Source organism: Apteryx rowi, unplaced genomic scaffold (assembly GCF_003343035.1).
Source record: "Apteryx rowi isolate R43461 unplaced genomic scaffold, aptRow1 scaffold_3, whole genome shotgun sequence".
NCBI lineage: Eukaryota > Metazoa > Chordata > Aves > Apterygiformes > Apterygidae > Apteryx > Apteryx rowi.
In genome coordinates this window covers 2728482-2748555 of record NW_020449418.1, presented here as the reverse complement: position 1 = coordinate 2748555, position 20074 = coordinate 2728482, and the positions used below count along the sequence as shown (strand labels likewise).

General features: G+C 40.7%; 1 protein-coding gene across 1 annotated transcript in view; it reads left to right on the top strand.

Annotated features, from left to right (window-relative positions):
- The window catches only part of ACSL5 (acyl-CoA synthetase long chain family member 5), an 18775-nt gene extending 108 nt beyond the window's left edge, over window positions 1-18667 (top strand). Inside the window, exons 2-21 of the mRNA XM_026069749.1 lie at window positions 6075-6260; window positions 6836-6944; window positions 7592-7656; window positions 7733-7834; window positions 8190-8289; window positions 9545-9723; window positions 10403-10435; window positions 10665-10716; window positions 11291-11364; window positions 11824-11901; window positions 12931-13065; window positions 13536-13670; window positions 13745-13840; window positions 14401-14473; window positions 15374-15462; window positions 15543-15659; window positions 15997-16140; window positions 16729-16830; window positions 17191-17262; window positions 17672-18667. Of these exons, the coding sequence (XP_025925534.1) occupies window positions 6105-6260; window positions 6836-6944; window positions 7592-7656; window positions 7733-7834; window positions 8190-8289; window positions 9545-9723; window positions 10403-10435; window positions 10665-10716; window positions 11291-11364; window positions 11824-11901; window positions 12931-13065; window positions 13536-13670; window positions 13745-13840; window positions 14401-14473; window positions 15374-15462; window positions 15543-15659; window positions 15997-16140; window positions 16729-16830; window positions 17191-17262; window positions 17672-17812 (2052 nt within the window). The 5' untranslated portion in view covers window positions 6075-6104 and the 3' untranslated portion in view covers window positions 17813-18667. The remainder of the gene's footprint in view (window positions 1-6074; window positions 6261-6835; window positions 6945-7591; window positions 7657-7732; window positions 7835-8189; window positions 8290-9544; window positions 9724-10402; window positions 10436-10664; window positions 10717-11290; window positions 11365-11823; window positions 11902-12930; window positions 13066-13535; window positions 13671-13744; window positions 13841-14400; window positions 14474-15373; window positions 15463-15542; window positions 15660-15996; window positions 16141-16728; window positions 16831-17190; window positions 17263-17671) is intronic.
- The last annotated feature ends 1407 nt before the right edge of the window (window positions 18668-20074 follow it).

Genomic DNA, 20074 nt, shown 5'->3' with positions numbered 1-20074 from the left:
CCCAAATCCTATGTGTGGGTTTTTTGCTGGCTTTCTTTGCTGTATCTGCTCTGTTCTGTGTAAGTAAAGAAGAACTAATTTTTTTTTCTTACTGGTAATGGGCTTGCCTGTGGTTACATACAAGAGCTTCAGTACAACCTCTGTGCATATATAGTGGTCAGCTGTGAGGTTCAAGATAATGCATTGATCTTGCTAGGAGAGCCTGCTCTGAAACTGTGCTATCAGCTAGATGTTAACCTTAGGCTTAGTTAAGTTCAGATATATATTTGTTCTCTGTTCTTTGTAATAGAATTGCTGTAATAACACATAAAGATAAAAGATGTGTACCTATGAGTGATTAATGCTGCCTGCTTTCTGTATGGCTTTATAGTGTGTTTAATGATCACATTATAGTTTTCTCAGAGATTCTACGTGGATTTTCAAGTTGAGCTTTAACTCTAGCTCTTTAAACCATGCTTGTTGTGTGCCTAGAGATATCTTCCAATTAGTATAATGCTGATACATGCATATCTTGCAGGGATATGATGCTGTATTATCTAGTAGGGTAAACAGTAACAGAACCTTTTACATGATTTTTAAGATATTTCAAAACTTTATAGTGCAAGTTAAGCATAAGCATTCTGTAAAGAATCTTGCTATGTAGAAATCTTTTAAACAGGTAGATTTTCAAGGAGAAAACCTGATGTAAAAGCTAATATTTCAAAACTTGATTCTTGAAGTTTTCTGACAAAACAGCTTTTAGAACTTATCAGTATCCCGGTATCACTGTGTTCCTGATGGAGGGACAGCAATATTAGACACAGTCAAATCCTCTATAGAAATGGGCTTTCTAATCTAGTATACTGAATGCTTGGGTTCAATAGGCAGTTCTGCCTAGGTCTGAGCAGGGCCCAGAAATAGCCTGTAACGCAGTCTGAAACCACAGAGCACTAGACTTCCTGAAAGTAAGTTACGGAGGCGTCGTTTTTTCTCATCCACTGTTAGAGCAATTCTCAGGCAAGATCAAAGTATACTTGAACTGTTTGGCTGTAACTCTCATAGGCTTTGCTTTCAGAGTACCTCTTATCTCAAGTGTGTCTCAGGCCTAATGTGGGTTGCATTAAAGCTTTTGCTTTAAATGTATTTCTGCCTGCCTCTAAACAAGGTCCTGAGAAAAGCAATAGAAGTTAAATCTGTGATTTTATTCTTCACATAACTTACTCAATAACATCATTTGTCTTCAAAGTCTCAGATCTCCCAGGGCATTAAATTAATAGGTGATACAATTTGYACATGGCTGTGTTCAGCAATCACTGCTGAGCTCTTGTGCTTTATCTAACTCTGTAGATGCTAAAAGCCAGGTATGCCTAAATCCTGCAGAACACAACTTTTCCTTGCTGCCACTGGAGAAAGGATAGGATGTAATCATGCCAAGAAATAAGAACTGGCACAGTGGCTCACATCTGCAGAAGACTAGGCAAGATCTGCACTACGAGCAAGCAAATGTAAAGAGTGAACTAATGGTGGCTAATAAACTACTGTAAGTGGTGGCCCCAGTGTAGTTAGTTCTGCTCTACTCTTACTACTCAGAAAAAGTCAATATGTTACCTTACTAATGCTGATCAACCAGTTCTCATGATCTCCTCAAAAGTATATGCATACTGTCTCTTATCCCCTTGACCTTGGAGCAAAGAGAATATAATTTTACAAAAGTATCTCCCAGGCAGTGCATGACCCTTGCCTCTGAACCGGTGGGAGTATCAAACACTGCTGTGCTGTCTGTAAAGAACTACTGTGAGATAGATTACACTTTTTTTTTTTTTTTTTTWAACTTCAGACATGTGCTTGAAGGCACAAAGCTCAGTCACTTTCCAATGATTCCTGCCTTGGAGATAATAGCTCTGTTTAATTCCTTCTAGCTATCTTCTAGCTAGCAAAGGAATTGTCCTAAAGGTTACTGAGGGTACAGTAGAAACATGAACATGCATTGCTGAATTCAAGGGCATAACTGGTACCACTGTAATCTCTTCTGATAAAATCTAAGCCTTTGCACTCCTGAGTGTAGTGCACCTTACCCCTGACCATTGATCAGGCCAAATATCTAAATGTACTTTAACTGTCTAGCACCTTATTGCACAAGACAGCTAAAAGAACTGGCTTGAGACATCCTGTGCATTTTGTAGCTCTCTGGTCAGTGGGAGTTAGGGGCCTCAATACTCAGAGGTTTCAAGCACTCCAACTCCCCTGCATGCTAATGAAAGCAGTTAGCGCTCGGACTTGCCCTACAATGGACTCTGGTATCTGTCAGAGATGCCCTGACATCTTCAGTTGCTTCATTCCCTGCTTGAATTTGCAGTCAGTCAGTATAGATCAGGTATTGTGTATTCACAGGCTGTCTGGATCTGTGGGTTAAACTCTGCTTGTTGTTGCTCCATAGCACAGACCTTGGGTAAAGCTAATCTCTTTCCATGGACAGATGACTGTCAAGAGAATAGACTCCTGTCCTCTGTGCTGCCCTCAGCTTTGAGGGAAGGAGTTTTAAGTGCCTTTTGGAGGACAGCAGGGGTGGATGAACTAGCAGTACCTTGAATTTGACAAGTAGCTACAGAAGAAACTCTAGCCATAGTAGACAACTGTCCTAGTTCTGGGAATCTTGAGACAAAGTTGCTAACTGTCTCTTGCCACAGCCTATGTACTTTGATAGGAGTGGCTGAAGCTAATCTGAGGAAACCTGACTGGAAAGTAAGCTAAAATGCTGTTGTCACTATCACCCTTCATAAAGTAGAGGAATTGTCTTTCAGATATTTTTGTGTAATGCAAACAAGATCTAGGTATTTGTGCTTTTTTTGACACAACACTAACATTTTTGTAGCTTTAAAGCATATTATGTCTTGACTTCTGCATGTACAGTCTTATTCAATATTGTAAATGAGCTAATGAAGAGGATTATGAAAAAGCTAATTAGGAGCAAATGAGCACATAATGCTTCCCAGGCTGTGGAGATAAACTTGTCAGAAGGTTTTTCTTTAAATTAAAAATCATTTTGGTTTGTGCTTGTAACTGAAACTCATCCCTGACTAGTTACAGGGTTTCTCTTCTCTGTGTAAGAGACTTGTGGAATCAATTCAGAATCTGAGGGCAAAAGCTTTGCTACATTAGTCATCTGCAAGCTTCTCTTGCTTGCTCCTGATCAGGTATTCTCCCGGGATTTCAGGGAATTCTCTGCTCCAAGCATCCTTATCCTTCACAGTTTGATCTTCAGTTTTCCTAGATGCCTTGGCACAAATAGCCTTGCATGTGATTCAATGAGATTACGGCAATACCCTGAAGCTTTTTAGTGACTTATCTATGGCAAAATGGAGCCTTTGGGGTTGGTGGGTTCTCTGATCCTTTCCACRATGTCAGACAAGTATCTTCTATCATCTATTAATTTTCAATCAAAATAATCCATGTAACGGATACTAGCTATTTGACAACTGCACTTATCTGTCTAAGCAGTTTTAATTCTGTATCAGTTAAAGGACTCACTGCTATAGATGTGACCCCCAGTTCTGATGATTACCTCTAATATGACACTTTATAGGCAACCAACCCTTCCTGGTTACAAAGAAAAATTTGTCTTAAAAGTACTTTTTAGAAGAACACTTGAGAGCACATTTCAAACATTAAAATTAGCATAACCATGCAGGCATGTGATCTATTTAGTAGCCTGCATACATCTCTATTCTATTACTGCTTGTTGAAAGGACTTAAAATATCCAGGGAAGACTCACCTGAAGTATGCTGAGTGCAAATTCCTCTCAGTCTATCTGGGGATGGAAAAAGACAGGAAAATAGCACAGGCTGATTGCTATTAATCAAAATTCCAAAGAGTTGGACAGGAATATTCTGGTACGCCTGTAAAAAGATGGTAGGATAGGTGTGCCCCAGTCTAGTTTTGCTAACTTGTAACAAACCAAGCTTACAGCATACAAATGGTTCAAATGTGGTTTGCTCTGTCACTTGGATCTAGTGCTGGGCTCTGAGTTAAAGGGATAAGGTTCTTGTATACAACTCCTCTTCGTATTGGAGAGTGGAGATGCCTCTACCAAGCTGCCTCAATTCTCAGATGCTATAAAAAGTGTCCTGTTCATGATAACAAAGGAGCAAGTGGTTGAACTGATCCAGCTTTGGCAGGAGGAGCTCATTGTCTAGTTCAGTGAACCACACCATGAACCAGATACTGTTTAATCACCTATAGAAAGCTGTTTACAAATTGCTGCAGTAATATATTACAAGGCCAAATATATAAATTGTGAAAGGCAGGTGATTGCCAAATTCACCTTACTTATGTCTTAGTCTTCCAAATAGTCATGCTAGAACAGACTGTTAGGAGGCTTTGTCCTGAGTACAAACTTGATCAACAGGTCTGGGTTCTGGAGATTTTTCCCCAAGCTGAGCTGGTAAAGGATGAGGAAGGATGTGGAAACAAGAAATATTCTGTGCTGTAGAAATAACAGGCTCATGCTTCTAGGTGTGATATACCCAGTGACTGGAAGTGCCAGTCAATGCAGAGCCACAATGCAGCAGTTCCTGCGTTTCTTGCTGTAGCACTATTTTTCTGGGGGGACTCTCAAAATATGAGACCAGAGTTTGGGGTTTGAAGGGCGCATTGACTGGGACTTGGAGTGGGAAAGAGGTCTAGGGAATTCATACTGATCAGATGCACAGATGATGTTTTTGGCATCTTGGACTTGATGATGAACTTCCTTTCTTATCCAGCTGCTCAGCAGGCAAAGCATGCCTTGCTCTCCTCTCTCTACAGGAGACACATTAAGATTGTTGATTGGCACAGCCATTGTGAATTGAGAACTAAAATTATAAACCTGATATGGGTGATCTAAGTCTGGTCAGTCTGGGCTCAGAGGCCCACATTCTGACTTAGGCACCTGGCTGAATTTACTAACTGTTTGGAAAGCACCTTTAAGTTTCTTGGAGTTATAGTTAAAGGGTGACTGGAGTTCATTGCTCCAGAATGCCTGGTATTCTTCCTGTAAAGGGATTTAGTTAGGTGCTGGCTGAAGTATTATCTATTGATTGGGTTCCCTTGATTCTGCATATAGGAATTTGAAAGAGCATGATTATTCACCTTGCGAAGTGTGTCATGCCCTGCATACCTATTTAGATAATTGGCAGATAAGTTGGTGATATCTGAGTTCATCTAGAACAAATGCAGTTGATTGCTAGATCTGCCTTGACCATAAACATAGCAGCACATCTTGGAAGTTAAAATACTTCTTGCTAAGGGAAGAGACAGAAATAGTGCTTGTCTGCACCTCTTATAGGAAAACCTGCATTCTCAGTTTTTGCTTCCCTGCCCTTCAAGGAGGAGGTTCTGGATGGTGGAAGCAGCAGAATTACTTCAGTATTTTCCCAGCTAGACTTCTGTTGCACACATTGACTTCCAGGTCACCACTTCCTAGTGCAAATTATCTCCTAGAGTTTTGACTTGTGATGTATCTCAAACTGAGCACACTGTCAGTGCCTAACTGGAAGGCTTGTCCAGCATAGACCTTCCTTCCAGTAAGGACAGCTGATCATGAAGATACTACTTATCCTGCAGACTTTTACATGTTTGTTACACCTACATATATTCCAGGAATACCCCTCCCACTGGACAGCTATAATCTTGAGGGCTTTCTTACTTTCACTGTTCACTTCACTGAAACTGTAGGTGTCTTTTGGTTATACTTAACTTGGGAAATTGTATACTAGTTTTCCCAAGGCAGACTTAAGAACTAAAGCTATAAACCTGATATGGGTGATAGACTCTTGAACAGAAAGATTTTACATCTTCTGTTCCTGGCCTAACTTGGCAGGCTTCAGCTTTTTGTGGAGGTGGATACAGAATGGATTAAGACTTACGGGGACAGGTGACTTGAGATCTCTTAAGAGGCTTAAAGTATTGCATAAGCTTGCTTCATTATTGCACTGTGAGTGTCTAGAAGCAAACTGCTGAAATGATTTGTAGTTTTGCTTAACAAACTACTTAAGTAACCATGACTTACAGGTAGTGAGTGCTTCTAACCATCTGCTAAACCTCCTGTTTGTCTCAGGTTCAACTCTGGCTGCGCTGACCCGGCACAATGATCTGGATACTTCAAGTCTTGTTCTCACCRCTCCCAACACCAGCATTGTTTAGCCTTGTTGCATTTGGAGCTGCCATCTTCCTGTGGGTGATAAGCAGGCCGAAACCTGTTTTGCCTCCTGTTGACTTAAACAAGCAGTCAGTAGGAGTTGAGGTAATGCTTATTCTGCTTGTAGGGATGGAACATTTTAGAGAAACTTGCTCTGAACACTGATCTATTCTTGACTCTGAGTATCAGTTGGAACTCTCCTGTCTGATATACACAGCTTTCTTTCCCAGTTATACAACTCCCCTGTATAGGGAGAGAAGGGAAGTCTTAAGATATTAACAGAATAAGATGCATTGGCTCTTGACAGAGTTAGATGTGCTTTTTACCAGATGGTCTCAGCTGCCACTCTTTTTTTTTTCCCCTGTACTTTAAATGGTTTATATGTTTTGAGTGGTCAGCTTTGAGACTGATGCTGGACTAAGATGCTAGACTTAATGAAACTAGGCAAGTGATAACACTTGGTCTTAGTCAAGGTTTCTAACCTGTAATTGAATACTAATCTAGTCCAGCTATAAAGTTCCTCTGCATGTGACTGTGCAGATTGAAATTGGGAAGGAAAATGAGACTTCCCTAACAATCCAATGCTACTAAAATGTTTTAAAGGGGATTGCTGGGAGAGTGGTTGAATAACAAGTAGCACTGCATTTGTGCACTAGTACAGAACTATGCTCTGTCTCTAGGGAGGAGCCAGAAGAGGTGCACTCTTGGCAGATAACAACTTGCTTTCTTATTACTTTGAAGATGCTAAAACCATGTATGAAGTCTTCCAAAGAGGACTGCATGTTTCTGGTAAGCTTTGCAACTGCTAGTTAGTTCTTACTCATCACAAGTAAATCAAATGGTTCCAAGCTTTTTCATCTGCCTCTTGTCTGTAGTTGCTCAGGCTAGCAAAAGCTTTCCTAGACCTCAGTGGGTTTGAGTGACAAATGACCCCATTCTTTCCACAGATTTGGAAGTAGTATCAGTTGGCAGACTGGGCAGGAACAAGCATTAGAAGCTTAAGATGGTAGAGTTCAGTGAAGAGTCAGCAGATACTGAGCATCACAGGAAAAAAAATGGAGCTTTATGATGTGAGTTTTCAGTGTAAAATTACTGCCTGCTCACAACAGGTATGAGCCGCTGTCCATGTGACTTCATAGGCCCAAGCCCTATGCATGGAAATATATATTGGAAACTTGGAAACTATTTCAAGCTCAGCTAGGTTGTGAAATGAGAAGATATCACCAGGTCTTGAAATATTGCTCATAAGGATGAAGCCAACATTCTTGCTATCCTGATTTGGGCAGAGTACCTAGTTATGGACACTTCACTTCCATGCTCCATGAAGTTAGCTAGACATCTGACTGAAAATATTGCCCACTCATCAGTATCACGTTGAAGTGCCATGCAACTTCAGTATTGAGCTTTACGGCTACTTTTCTGAACTCTTCCATTAGGAAATGGTTCCTGTTTGGGCTACAGAAAACCCAATCAACCTTATCAGTGGCTAACATATAAACAGGTGAGTGTTGCACATAACAGACGACTTCATTTAGGATACTGTCTTGTAACACTAAAAGGGGAAAACTTTCTTACAGGTTTTGGATAGAGCTGAATACCTGGGATCAGGGCTTCTGCAGAAAGGATGTAAACAATCATCAAACCAGTTCATTGGTATTTTTGCTCAGAATAGGCCTGAGGTAAGCAACAAGTAGAATATTCTGTCCCAGAGTATTCTGAGATCTGGTGGGGAGAGGATGGTCTAGTCACTTGGTCTGTTCAACTTGCTATTTAAATAGCTTGAGGCCACCTTAGGAACAATCACAAGTGGCTTTTCCCCTCTCAGTTATTAATGACCGAGCATACATCATGCCAGGTACCTAATAAAACAATGATTGTCTTGAGTTCTGGCTACTGTAGAAGTCCTAGAGACATGTTCCTTACACAGACTCAACTACTGATGTGTGCATGGCTAGTTTAGCTACACAAAGTCTCTAGGTAATCCTGTCTTGGGAGCTGCTATTTTTCCTTAGCATTACTGTTTTCTCTCTTCAGTGGATCATTTCAGAGTATGCCTGCTACACTTACTCATTGGTTGCTGTTCCACTCTATGACACTCTGGGGCCAGATGCCATTGTACATATTGTTAACAAAGGTAAATGTTGACTTTAACTGTTTCATAGTGATGATTTATCTAAGAYGCTCTGTTCTGAGAAGGCTGAAGTTCAAAGAAATTTGATCCAACTTAGAGTAGCTTTGCCCTTGCTGCTCTTCTAGTTTTATGGACACTTCACTTCTGTAAAGCTGTTCTGAAGGGGACATTGTTCAATTTCTGGAAGAAGGCAATGAGCTTCCTATGTCTCCTGGTGTCTTGAGTACAAGTTTAATAAAGACCTGCTGGGTTATGTGGGCCATGCTGCAATTGGAGGGCCCAACCATTTGCTATTTGAGGCTTGGCAATCTTGAACTCTCACACTGCTTGTAAAGCAGACAATCAGACAACACAGATGAGCTTACATGCAAATTAAGATTAGATATTTGTCTCTGAATCTACAAATTGTAGGATGCAAACAGTGGAAGGGAGAGGGATGTGGGGTGGAAGGAGTTTGGCGGGGAGGTGTATGTCTAAATCTATCTGGTTAGGGTCTTTGGTCCTACAAAACTAACAGCTTGCATGCCATCATGGAAGAAGCTGGTAAGGGAGCTTGAATACATCTTCAGACTTCCTCTCCCAGTACTAGGGGAGATTAAGAGAAAAAAATCCACTACTATCACAACTACGTACGATCCAACCTATAAATAAGATTTGCCAAGCAGAATCACTTCAACAGTTATGCGGGTAAATCTTGACAACAGGTCTTGCCCTGGGACTACACAGCTGTAATTAGATTAATGGGGAACCAGCATGGTCAGACAAATCCAGGTCCTCTGTTGTCTTACTGGGGAATGCTTTTGTAATTCTGTGCAAGTCTTTTGAAAATGCAGGGAAACTGAGGTATTAACTCCTAAATTTTAACTACCTCCTTCAAGCAGCTCTAGATTTCCTCAAATTTAAGGAAGATGGTTAAAACTAAACACTTATTGTGGACAATTCTGGGCTTTTATGGCAATACTGAAAGATCGAATACCTATTCTGACTGTGACTTAAGATATTTGTCTTTAGTTCTTCAGCACAAAGACCTGGCTTCAGAGAAAAAATGAGATTGTAGCTATAAACTCAGCTGACCCTGGCAGGAATCTTCTTAGCGTTATCAAGCCAGCCATTGAATCCATATGAACAAATGCAGAGGCTGAAGCTCATGCTATAAGAAGCCAATGCTGTGTTCTAAATGTATGTGCTACTGAACTGTCACTCACTAGTGTCCTATGTTCTCAGAACAGACTTCTGAAATATAAATTCTCTTCTGTAGCTGACATGAGCACAGTGATCTGTGACAAGCCTGAGAAGGCACAGGTCTTGCTTGACAACTGTGAGCAAGGAAAGACCCCATGTTTGAAGASTGTCATTCTCATGGATCTCTTTGATAAAGAGCTCAAGGACAGAGGAGCTAAAGTGGGAGTTGAAATTCTAGCACTGCAGGAAGTTGAGGTAGGTGACTAAAGGATTCTGCTTGATATTGCAGGGGAATGCTTTGCCAGCTAAACATCTGGATTTTGTCTGGTGACAATGACACTTTACGCGTTATCCAGTAGTTATACCTGAATCGGAGATCTTGAACAGTCATTTTGAAACTTGATATATTTAGCTGAGTGGACTTGCAGAGATCCAGCTATTGACTGCTGTTGTGTATCATGCATTGTGGACACTCAGTATGCAGCAACCTGAAGAATTCCCTAGCCTAACTCTTGGTTTAGTTGTAACAGGATAAACAGAATTTAATTAAAACTTTAAGTACAAATGGCTGGCTGCTTTGAAATCCCAATACTAGTTTTAATCTGCCAGATTGGATGTGTAAATGAGTAAGGGATGTGGCCTACATTAAATAAAACAAAATATCTCTAATCAGAACTTCCAAACTCCTTAAGTAGCCCTGATCACTTTCTGCACACCCAAATTCCTGCTTTTCACAACCCCAAGCAGTCAGTTCTTCCAAGCTATGTGTGCACTAAATGCACAAAGACCAACTTCTCTCACTGAAGGAGATAAGAGCATAAAGTAAGAGTCAAAGTAAAAACAAATGCTGCCTTTGAAGCCTAATTACCTATTTATCTACTTTTGCTGCATTTCTTTTTGTTACATTTATTAAGCTGTGTTTTCTCTAACACAGGAGCTGGGAAGAAACAACATAATAGAACCAATTGTGAGTATCCCTATGGAACAGTTCTAAACTTGCAAAACTAATCTCTGAAAAGACCTTGTGCCACACGGCTGGCAGAGGAGGTTGGCAGGATTTTTGAATCTTGTCTTTCTCTTCCCAAAAAGATCTCTGGTTGGTATACCAGATTCACCCCCCTTTATGAAGTGTACATAAATAGTGATAGACAACATAATCCGTAGATTGCTGACTTTATGCTGCTTCTGTCTTCTAGCCTCCTAAGCCTGAAGATCTTTGCATTGTGTGTTTCACCAGTGGAACCACAGGTAAGAGAATGCATGTTGGTGCTTCCCCATTAAAACAGTCTCCCTGAGCTGGAAGAATTTTCTTTCCAGTGGAGAAAAGGAAACACTAACAACAAAATGTAAAAAAGTAAATTGGAACTTTCTACTGTGTCAAGTTATCACTGTGCTTCTGTTTGGGACATTGTCACTACAAGACAAGTGCACTAAAGACAAAGCTTCTTGGGCAGAAAAATTGACAAATTCTATTCTATTCTTGCTCTATCTTACCTTCTGAAAAATACAGGGTCTTTGCATTAAAGAGCTTGGCTGTTTATCTATCTGTGTGCTGATCTTCCCTACACAAAGACCTTGTTTCAGCATTCTCTATGCTACTACTAATTACTCTGCAATTTCACTAGACAGTCTGTTTAGATAATATCTGTAGCTGAAAGTGCCCAAGATGAGGGGTATTTCTGATCTCTTGAGACAATGCATGCAATGACTGAACCTAATACTAAGATGGTTCTCATCAAACTGACTGAACCAAGCAAAACATGAGAAACTTGATAGCACATGCAGTCACAGCCACAGCTGACTTTCCTCAATCTCTCCAAAGGTAACCCTAAAGGAGCCATGCTGACACATGAAAATGTTGTTGCAAATGCTGCTGCCTTCCTTAAATGCACAGAGGTAAGCTACTGCTGCAAATGATCTCTAGGCTGTCATTCAGAGTCACGAAAATGGCTTTAATACAGGCATCTTCTGCAAACCATTCACTTCCAGTAAACTCATGCGTTCCTAAGTTTCCATATTTCCATGAGACAAGTGTACTGCAAGTAACTTGTTTTGACCTTGAAGAAGGACTCCTACTCAGAAGGAAAAGTTATTCTAGAATGAGTCAGAACTAATGCCAAGCATGTTAAACTACCCTGTTTCAAGTCTTTCCAAAATATGAAACTAATGCTGATCTAGTATTCTGTCTCAAGTTTCACTGACTCAGTTTCAGTTGCAAGTTTTGAAGAGGTGATGGAAGGGAAGAGTCTGAGTTGCTTCAGTCATTTAAAAGCAGATATTTCAAAGTACTCAAACTGATCCAAACTCAAGAAGGCATATGGACTGCTGACAAACATCTGTTTCTTTCCCATGTAGAACACATTTGAGTGTACAAGTTCAGATATCTCCATGTCCTATCTTCCTCTGGCTCACATGTTTGAGAGAGTTGTACAGGTAAGTAGACTGTGTGCATGCTACTAAGTCTCTGTAGAAGATTTTATATGTACAGACTAGTTGATAGTAACACATGAGAATTAATACCTAGCAACCAATACCACCTACCTAAAATAAAACCTCTAAACTGACCAATTAATATCTAGTTACTGCTCCAAGATACAGCTACTGAGTTGCTATGATGGAACTTAGTTCTTCAGTCCAGTCTCATTGAGCCTGTGATGCCCTGAGAAGTCTGCAAGCCAAATCAACAGCATCAAGCACTTAATCTAAAGTACAGAGAAAGCTAGCACATGAAATGGCAGCAGTTTAAGAGCCATGGATTTAGCTCTCAGAGGAAGTGAATATTGGTATGTTTTCCACTGTCCACATGCTGCCAATTTGTTTCCTAAGCTACAGTTCTAGTCTTTCAATTAATGTACTTCTAGCATGTTCTAAGAGTGCTGAAGATGCACTTACTAAAGTGCAGAGCAGAAGAGCAGAAGGAAAAACCCCATGTTTTTTCAGCTTTCAGAGCTCCTTCCTATGGGAAGTATTAGCAACTTTGTAGCTGGGTCTAACTCTTCTACATGTAATGGTCCCCAAAAATAGTCCTTTAACCTCAATTCCTGACCTGGTAGTTAAAACAGAATGTGTCATGTCTTATCCTTTGTCAAGCTGTTAAATTCTTCTGTTGTCTTGTACTTACTGAGATTTCCAGGGATCTGAAGAGATATCAAAATAGAATGGCTCTTACACAAATGTGTAAAAATCCATATTAACTCTCTTCAAATMTAACATGAAATGTGTTTTGTGGCACTCACGTAGTACATATCAAGGTTGCATGTCAGTACTTACTCAGTCAATGCCTCTGAACATCGGTAAATCAAATTATAGTAAAAACCATGATAAGTTTATTTCTGCAAACCTATTTAAGCAAGAACTTTCCTATTAAGGGGCACTGGAAATCATGCTGCCTTCCATAGACAAATCATTAGTGCTAATGTGAAGCTAGAAATTGTTCTTGACTAAGGTCTGTTCAATTTTTAGACTGTAGTCTACAGCTGTGGAGGGAAAGTAGGCTTCTTCCAAGGAGACATCAAGTTGCTAACAGATGACATGAAAACCTTGAAGCCAACACTATTTCCAGTTGTACCAAGACTGCTCAATAGAATATATGACAAGGTATGTGAGCAATTTTTAGCTAAACTATCTTCAGATGCATGCATTTAAACAAGCATGCAACTTCAAATTGCAATTGAATGCATAACAACCCTGCTAGGTTAACTACCCCTTAGCAGAGAGAAGTCTTTAAAATCCTTTCTCAGTAGCTGAAAAGAGCCGTCAGACCACTAGTACAAGAACAGCCTATCTAGTCATGACTGAATTAGATCTGTTGCTGTTCAGAGACAAAAAGCTTGTTTACTTTCAGAACGAAAATGAAGCAGGTGCAAAGCTAGAGATCATTGTCCGTCAGAGCTGTGGCTGAAGTATGACAGCAGCAACACAAATTAGTATTGCCCCTTTGTTCATCTCCTAGAACATGGCAGTAGTGAAGACAGATTCTAGTTTATCAAAGTAGGAGATGGTGCCTTCAGAAACTGGAGGTACAGATTTGAGTTAAACCCAAGGCTCAATGATACTTTTTCTTGCAGATACAAAGTGGTGCAAAGAGCCCAGTGAAAAAATTCCTGTTAAATTTTGCTGCRACTGTGAAGATGGCTGAAGTGAAACAGGGCATAATTCGAAATGACAGCATTTGGGATCAGCTAATCTTCAAAAAAGTTCAGGTATGTCTGCCCAAGTGCAAGTAACCTGACCAATGTAATACTGGAGGATCTGATGGCTACTAATTCTCTTGTAGGAAACAATGGGTGGACAAGTGCGTATAATGGTAACGGGTGCAGCCCCTATATCTCCCTCTGTCCTGACATTTCTCAGAGCAGCATTGGGCTGTCAGGTAAGCTGATTTTTTTCTAAAGTAAGACTTGTTTAATGGTCACTTATTTGGGTATAGTCAATAATACAGCTATAGTCTAGCCAGGCTTGTTGCTGGAGAGGTTGCAGTCAGGGTCTTCAGTGTTTTCAGGCTGCTTGATCTAAGTTAATTGTATCGCAGGAACAAGCTCTGCAGGGCTAACTGACTTCAAACTACACCACTGGAAAGTATCCAGTAGGCTCTAGGAAGGGGAATTGAGCAGCAGAAATGGGAACATGCAACTCCAGCAGTAAGTCAGGTGGCTGCCTCTTGAGCTTTGTGGCTTACCCTGGCAGTCAACAAACCCCACCATAGTACATATGAGAACAGAATTCAGAGAACAAGGTGACCCACTAGTCCAGGGCTTGGGCATTTGAACTTGAAGGATATCTGATCACACCAATAAGACCAAGAAGTCTGAAATAGGCTATGATTGTCTTGGTTTCATTCCTAAAAAGACGACTTGTGTATGGGTATAGTTGACTGAGCTCTTACATACCAAGGACTCGGTGTTCACAGGATACTCATCCTTTTTCATGCAGATCTTTGAAGCTTATGGCCAGACTGAATGCTCAGCTGGATGTACTTTCTCAATGCCTGGAGACTGGACAACAGGTATGGAAGCTTGAGACTCAAGCTCTCCCACAACTGCCAATAGAAAGTGGCACTCAAGTTTAGGTGCTCTACTACTTTTAGTTCAATGAAAAATAAATCCTGGTATTTAACCTCCCTCAGAGTGATCCTTAGTAGCAACAGTCACACCTGTATGCATAACGGTACCAAAATACCTGCCTCAAGTAGATGAGCTCTTGTGTAAAGTGGTCTAGGTTAACCTAGAACTTTTCTAGTACTATTGCACAAGAAAGGTGCATCTGCAGGGCTGCAGATGAGCAAGTCTGAGCAAACTAGACAAAGGCTTTTTTCAAAGGGCTTTGAGACTAGTTTTAGCGCTCAAATCTCAAAAAGGAATTAGGACTAAAAAACCAAACATGTATGTTACTTGAATATTTTCAGGAAGAGCTAGCCTTACTTGAAGATACTTTCATCTTAGCAAGGATGTTTTGAATATTGGGTATTTTAAACTCAAACTCAAGTCACCCCCTGTCCTCAAGGACATAACTACAGATCATGAGTATGAAATAGAAATGAAGACCAGGGGACAATGAGGAAATTTTGTGAGAGCAAGTGTGGCACATGACCAGTATGCCTGGTTAGACCAATAAATAGTTCAAAGCATCAAGGCTTAGCTGCTACTTAACCTGCACAAAGTGTCTGAAAACGGCACTACAGTAATGGTCTTGAGCATTTGGTGTCTGACCCCTTTAAACAGTACCAGTTCTTACTAAAGCAGTGAACAGAGCCATGAAGTATCTCCTATTGCTCAAGTCTTTCATATGAAGAGGACACCTGGGTTCTCCCATCCCACTTCAAGACCAACTCTTTCTAGTTTTATATCAAATAGGGCTAATTGGCAGCAGAAGCCACCAAAAATAACTGTTTTCTTTTTTTCCTCAGGCCATGTTGGAGCCCCTATAGCTTGTAATATCATAAAGCTAGAAGATGTGGAGGAAATGAACTACTTCTCTTCTAATAATGAAGGCGAGGTAGGTACCAGCTCCTGTGTGTATCAGGAAATACTGAAACATAAGACTGGGTAACTAACAATGTTCTGTGCTTGCTGTAGGTCTGCATTAAAGGACCAAATGTGTTCAAGGGTTATCTGAAAGACCCTGAGAAAACAGCAGAAGCAATTGAYAAAGATGGCTGGCTCCACACAGGAGACATAGGGAAATGGATGCCAGTGAGTAATAACTTAATACATACCATCCCTTGGATTTGAATCCTGGACGATTTACAGTAGTCTGAAAAGCTGAAGTGGATTCTAGGATAAGTCTTACAAGGTATTTTGTTAAATTACCTACCATATAACCCGAGGCAAAGCTCCAAAGACCAATCGGCTTGCAAGATCTTAAATAACACCTGCTTGGCCAGTAATTAAGAATGTCACTTCCACAATGATCAGGCAGAATATGGTCTCTCATCCTTTGTCAGAGGAGAATAAAGGAACTGTCTAGTTATGCTTCTTACAGAAGTAAGACGGGGACTTTAAACTAACGGTGTTTATCTTCTACTTCTAGAATGGAACACTGAAGATCATTGATAGGAAGAAGAATATATTTAAACTTGCGCAAGGAGAATATATTGCTCCAGAGAAGATAGAAAACATCTATATCCGAAGTGCTCCTGTAGCCCAAGTCTTTGTACACGGGGAGAGCCTGAGGGTAAGCAGCGTCAAGTGTAAGCACCATGCAAGATTCCTCCCAAACCGAGTTCTGGATCAGGGTACAAGTATATGCATATACAAGTGTCCTTGAATGAGATCTATTTCCATGGAACCCATGTTTATGGAAGCTTCCTTTCAGACCTTTTGGGCTGTCTTCAGCCTTTGCTCTTGATACCTCAGAACAGGAGATCTTGGCATCAAATTGAAAGTTACGTTAAGGCTAGTTACATACTTGAATGGGATCAGTATGTCAGGTCAGGTCTATATAGTTTTTTCACTCCTTTGCCACAGACTTGTCACCTACAATTGTAGATTTCAGTCTGTAAACCAGCCAAAAGTAATTGCTGGAGTAAGTGTTCAGCACAAATAACAGACACAAACTACTACTTCAATTTCTGATTTCAGAAGTTAAGTCTTAAGTCAAGAAAGTCCTTGTAGCCACCTTCCAAACCCTGGAAATGGATGGGGAAGTAGACATGGACTTAGTATATAAATATTGTCCCTTATCAAGTTCTCCCACACACTATCAGAATAATTTTAGATGCCTAGTCTTTGTCTAACCATGACTACTTCCGCTTGTTTTCAGTCTTCTCTAGTAGGCATAGTGGTTCCTGATCCTGAGATGCTTCCAGAATTTGCAGCAAAACTGGGAATAAAAGGTTCTTATGAAGATATCTGCAAAAATCCAGTGAGTGGTCTTACCTTTTAAGTGGGTTATAGGAGGATCTTAATTCTGAAGTCCAATCTTGTATTGCTTCAACTTCATTTTTACCCAGTTTGTTTTGTAAATTAAACTGGCTTAAAGCTGGGTAAAAGTCATGCAAGCAGCCTTAAAGTAGAAGCTGGGAAAGTACAGGTGTCCCTTGAGGTTTCAAGGGCTATTACTGCTTTTCCATTGAGAAGATAGTGGTGACCTAGTAGTGGCTTTAACGTGAGAAGCCTTGAATGCTGAAATAAGCACATGTTTTTGCCACCCTCAGTTTTCACTGACTGGGCAGTAGGTATGATCCTCAGCCACTGCTCCTGCTGAACTACGTGTCTCTTCTAGGCAGTGAAGAAAGCTATTTTAGAAGATATAGTCAAACTGGGGAAAGAGGCTGGCCTTAAGTCCTTTGAACAAGTGAGTACTTCCAAACCCTGTTTGTCACAAGTACTTGCATTGCTAATACAATGGCTGGGAAGTCTGCATTACTATCACTATTGACTGTGCCAGGCTTGGACCCAAGGAAGTTGCCCAGGACAATCAACTGCAGTAGGCAGTGGAGCACTGACTAAGCCATGGTTGTAGGGCAACAGTAGCAATTGCCATGGGATGGAGTGGAGGTTCCCCATGGGCCACAGGAGCTGTGCTGTAGTTCCAGCCTATCATTAGTTACTGGATTAAGTAACTAAGGGAACTCCTTAGTTACTGGAGTTCCTGAGAATGAGTGAGTTCTTGCATTGAGCTCAACGGACCTGGGAAGAACCATTATGTTTTTCCTCTAAGCAATTCTGTAGGTGTCACATGCTAATTTTTTTTTTCTACATAGGTTAAAGACCTGTACATCCACACAGAGATGTTCTCTGTAGAAAATGGACTCTTGACACCAACACTGAAGGCAAAGCGAGCAGAGCTTGCTAAATTCTTCCAGAGCCAGATTGAGGCCCTCTACTCAAGTGTGCAGGAATAAGTGTTTTGTTTTAAATTAAATTCCATGGAGTATCCAAAAAATCTCTTTGCCAATACATCACTTACAGTGAGCACAAGCATGAACGGAGGGGAGCAAGAAGAATTCAAGTGTATTGCTTCTGGTATCCTGGGAAAATGACCTTCAGACAAGATGGTTATGGCGTAACTGACTACTGGCCATGTCCACATCTTGCAGGACTAAGCATCAGATGTCTAGGCAAAGCCTGAACTTCAGTGTTTCTTGGACTGTGACTGAAGCACACAAATGCTGAAGAGCCTCAGCCTTTACAAGGCAGCTGTATGCACTTCTTACTGTTGTCAAAAGTAAAACTTATTTTCCTACTCCAACTATAAACTCCAGTCTGACCAAAAGACTGATCTGCAATCACAGACTAACCTCTTTCATGCAGTTGTATGTTTGGGGAGGGGAAGGGATGGTCATGCAAAAACAAAGTGAAGGAAGATAACACTAAGACTTCAGTTCCCACTCAGGATGGAATAGCCTTCTCAATGTGCCTGTCTCAACTTGGGCTGTTACAATAGGAACAGGGGGGTTAACATCTATTCAGCAAATAGAAAAGTGAACTTTCTGCTCCTAGCCCTGGGCTGCACAGTAGAGGTTTGTTTAACTAAAGTGTGCGTAGTCTGGCACCAACTGCTTTATAAAATGTATGCGTCTTAAGCAAACATCATACTTCATGTATAAGATGCACTGGATCACATTTTGTATATGTTCTCAAATGCAATGGCAGCCATAAATTCATAACAGGGTATTGGCTTTGAGTCAGAGCACTGGAAAACTTCAGTTGTCATTCCTAAGGACAGAGGATGCAATAAATTTTAACTGCAAATTAAACAAAAACCTGCATAAGTGACTTGTTTCTCTGCTGCAACCAGAGTTTATCAGCTGTAGGCTTACTGCTACCTGCTTATGGATAGCCTTCTGCTTTAGCTGCACTTCTGCACTGTCATTGCTTGGCTGCAGCTCAAACTATGAGGCAGTAAAATGGAGTAACATCTTGTCTGGCAACTGTAGTCAGCTTTCCTGTTCGTGTAGTAGGGCAGTATGTATCAAAGCCTTCAGCATAGATTCCAATCCTCCAGCTCAGCCTGCCACATAAAATAAGGTACCAGGATTAATTTAAGGCTAAAAAAGTTCAGTTTCTTTAGAAAACTACTTAGGCATGCTGAGTGATGTCTTTATCTTTGGAAAAGATCAATCAGCATATATGCCATAGCTTGAAGGATGCTTATCTGCAAGGTGAAATACTGTTGAGTAGCTTAGCATCCTTATTTGGTGCTACATTACTCACTAAACAAATTTATGGCAAATTAGGATTATAACTTAAATTTAAGGTTATAGTCTGCAATCTTGATTTCATCCTTCCTTGATGTTCCTGCTATCTTGAAATTGCAGTTTGTCTCAGTGCAGGTCCAGAATGCAGAGTTCCAGGACGAGATGTTATGTCCTGTTGCACAGTTGTGTCCTGGTATGCAAACTGAGGAAACTGCATTGACAGACACTTCTTYCTGGTGAGGGGATGGGATTTTGCAGAGCAAAAGCAAAATCAGCTGAGAATTTCTCCCTGCCCCTGTAGCAGTCTACTTTAGCAGTCTGCAGTGTTTTTGGGGTTCCCCCCCCCAAAAAAAAGAAGTGATGCAGCGCTGTTTAACAAGGAGGTAGCACAGAGAGGAGGGACATGCAGCTTTCATATGTCAACTCCCCTTGTCTGTACCAGGTTCTTACAGCTGGTGGCTCTGTTCCTCTCTCATGTTCTCAGTCAGTTTTCTCAAACTGAAAGCAACCAATAGATTTGCTCAGGAAATGTCCACTCCTTGCTGTGAGGCATCTCTAGTTTCAAAAACCACAAACTACTGGCTTTTGCTTCAGACATTTAAATCCAATTCTATTTCTAGACTAGGCACAAAAACCTTGACATGTGCCTGAACACATTTTGTGTCATGACTTCAGGGTATAAAATGTGCTTCTTGTCTTCCCCCTGCTACCACCTCCTTAAAGCAACAGTGACTTAAAGTTACTGATGGTTTAATCTTCCCCCATTTGAGATTAGGGAGAATGGGACAGGAGGAGGACATGTGTACTTAAACTGGCTGCAGGTTTTGATGAGCAATTTGGGGATTGAGGCAGTAAATCTAATGCAATTGAGACTGGTATAATTTTGAGGCTGAATGTTGTTATGCTGCATGGTGGCCTAGAGAGTGGTGGTGTTTTATCAACAAGTGTAAATTCCCTACTGAGATC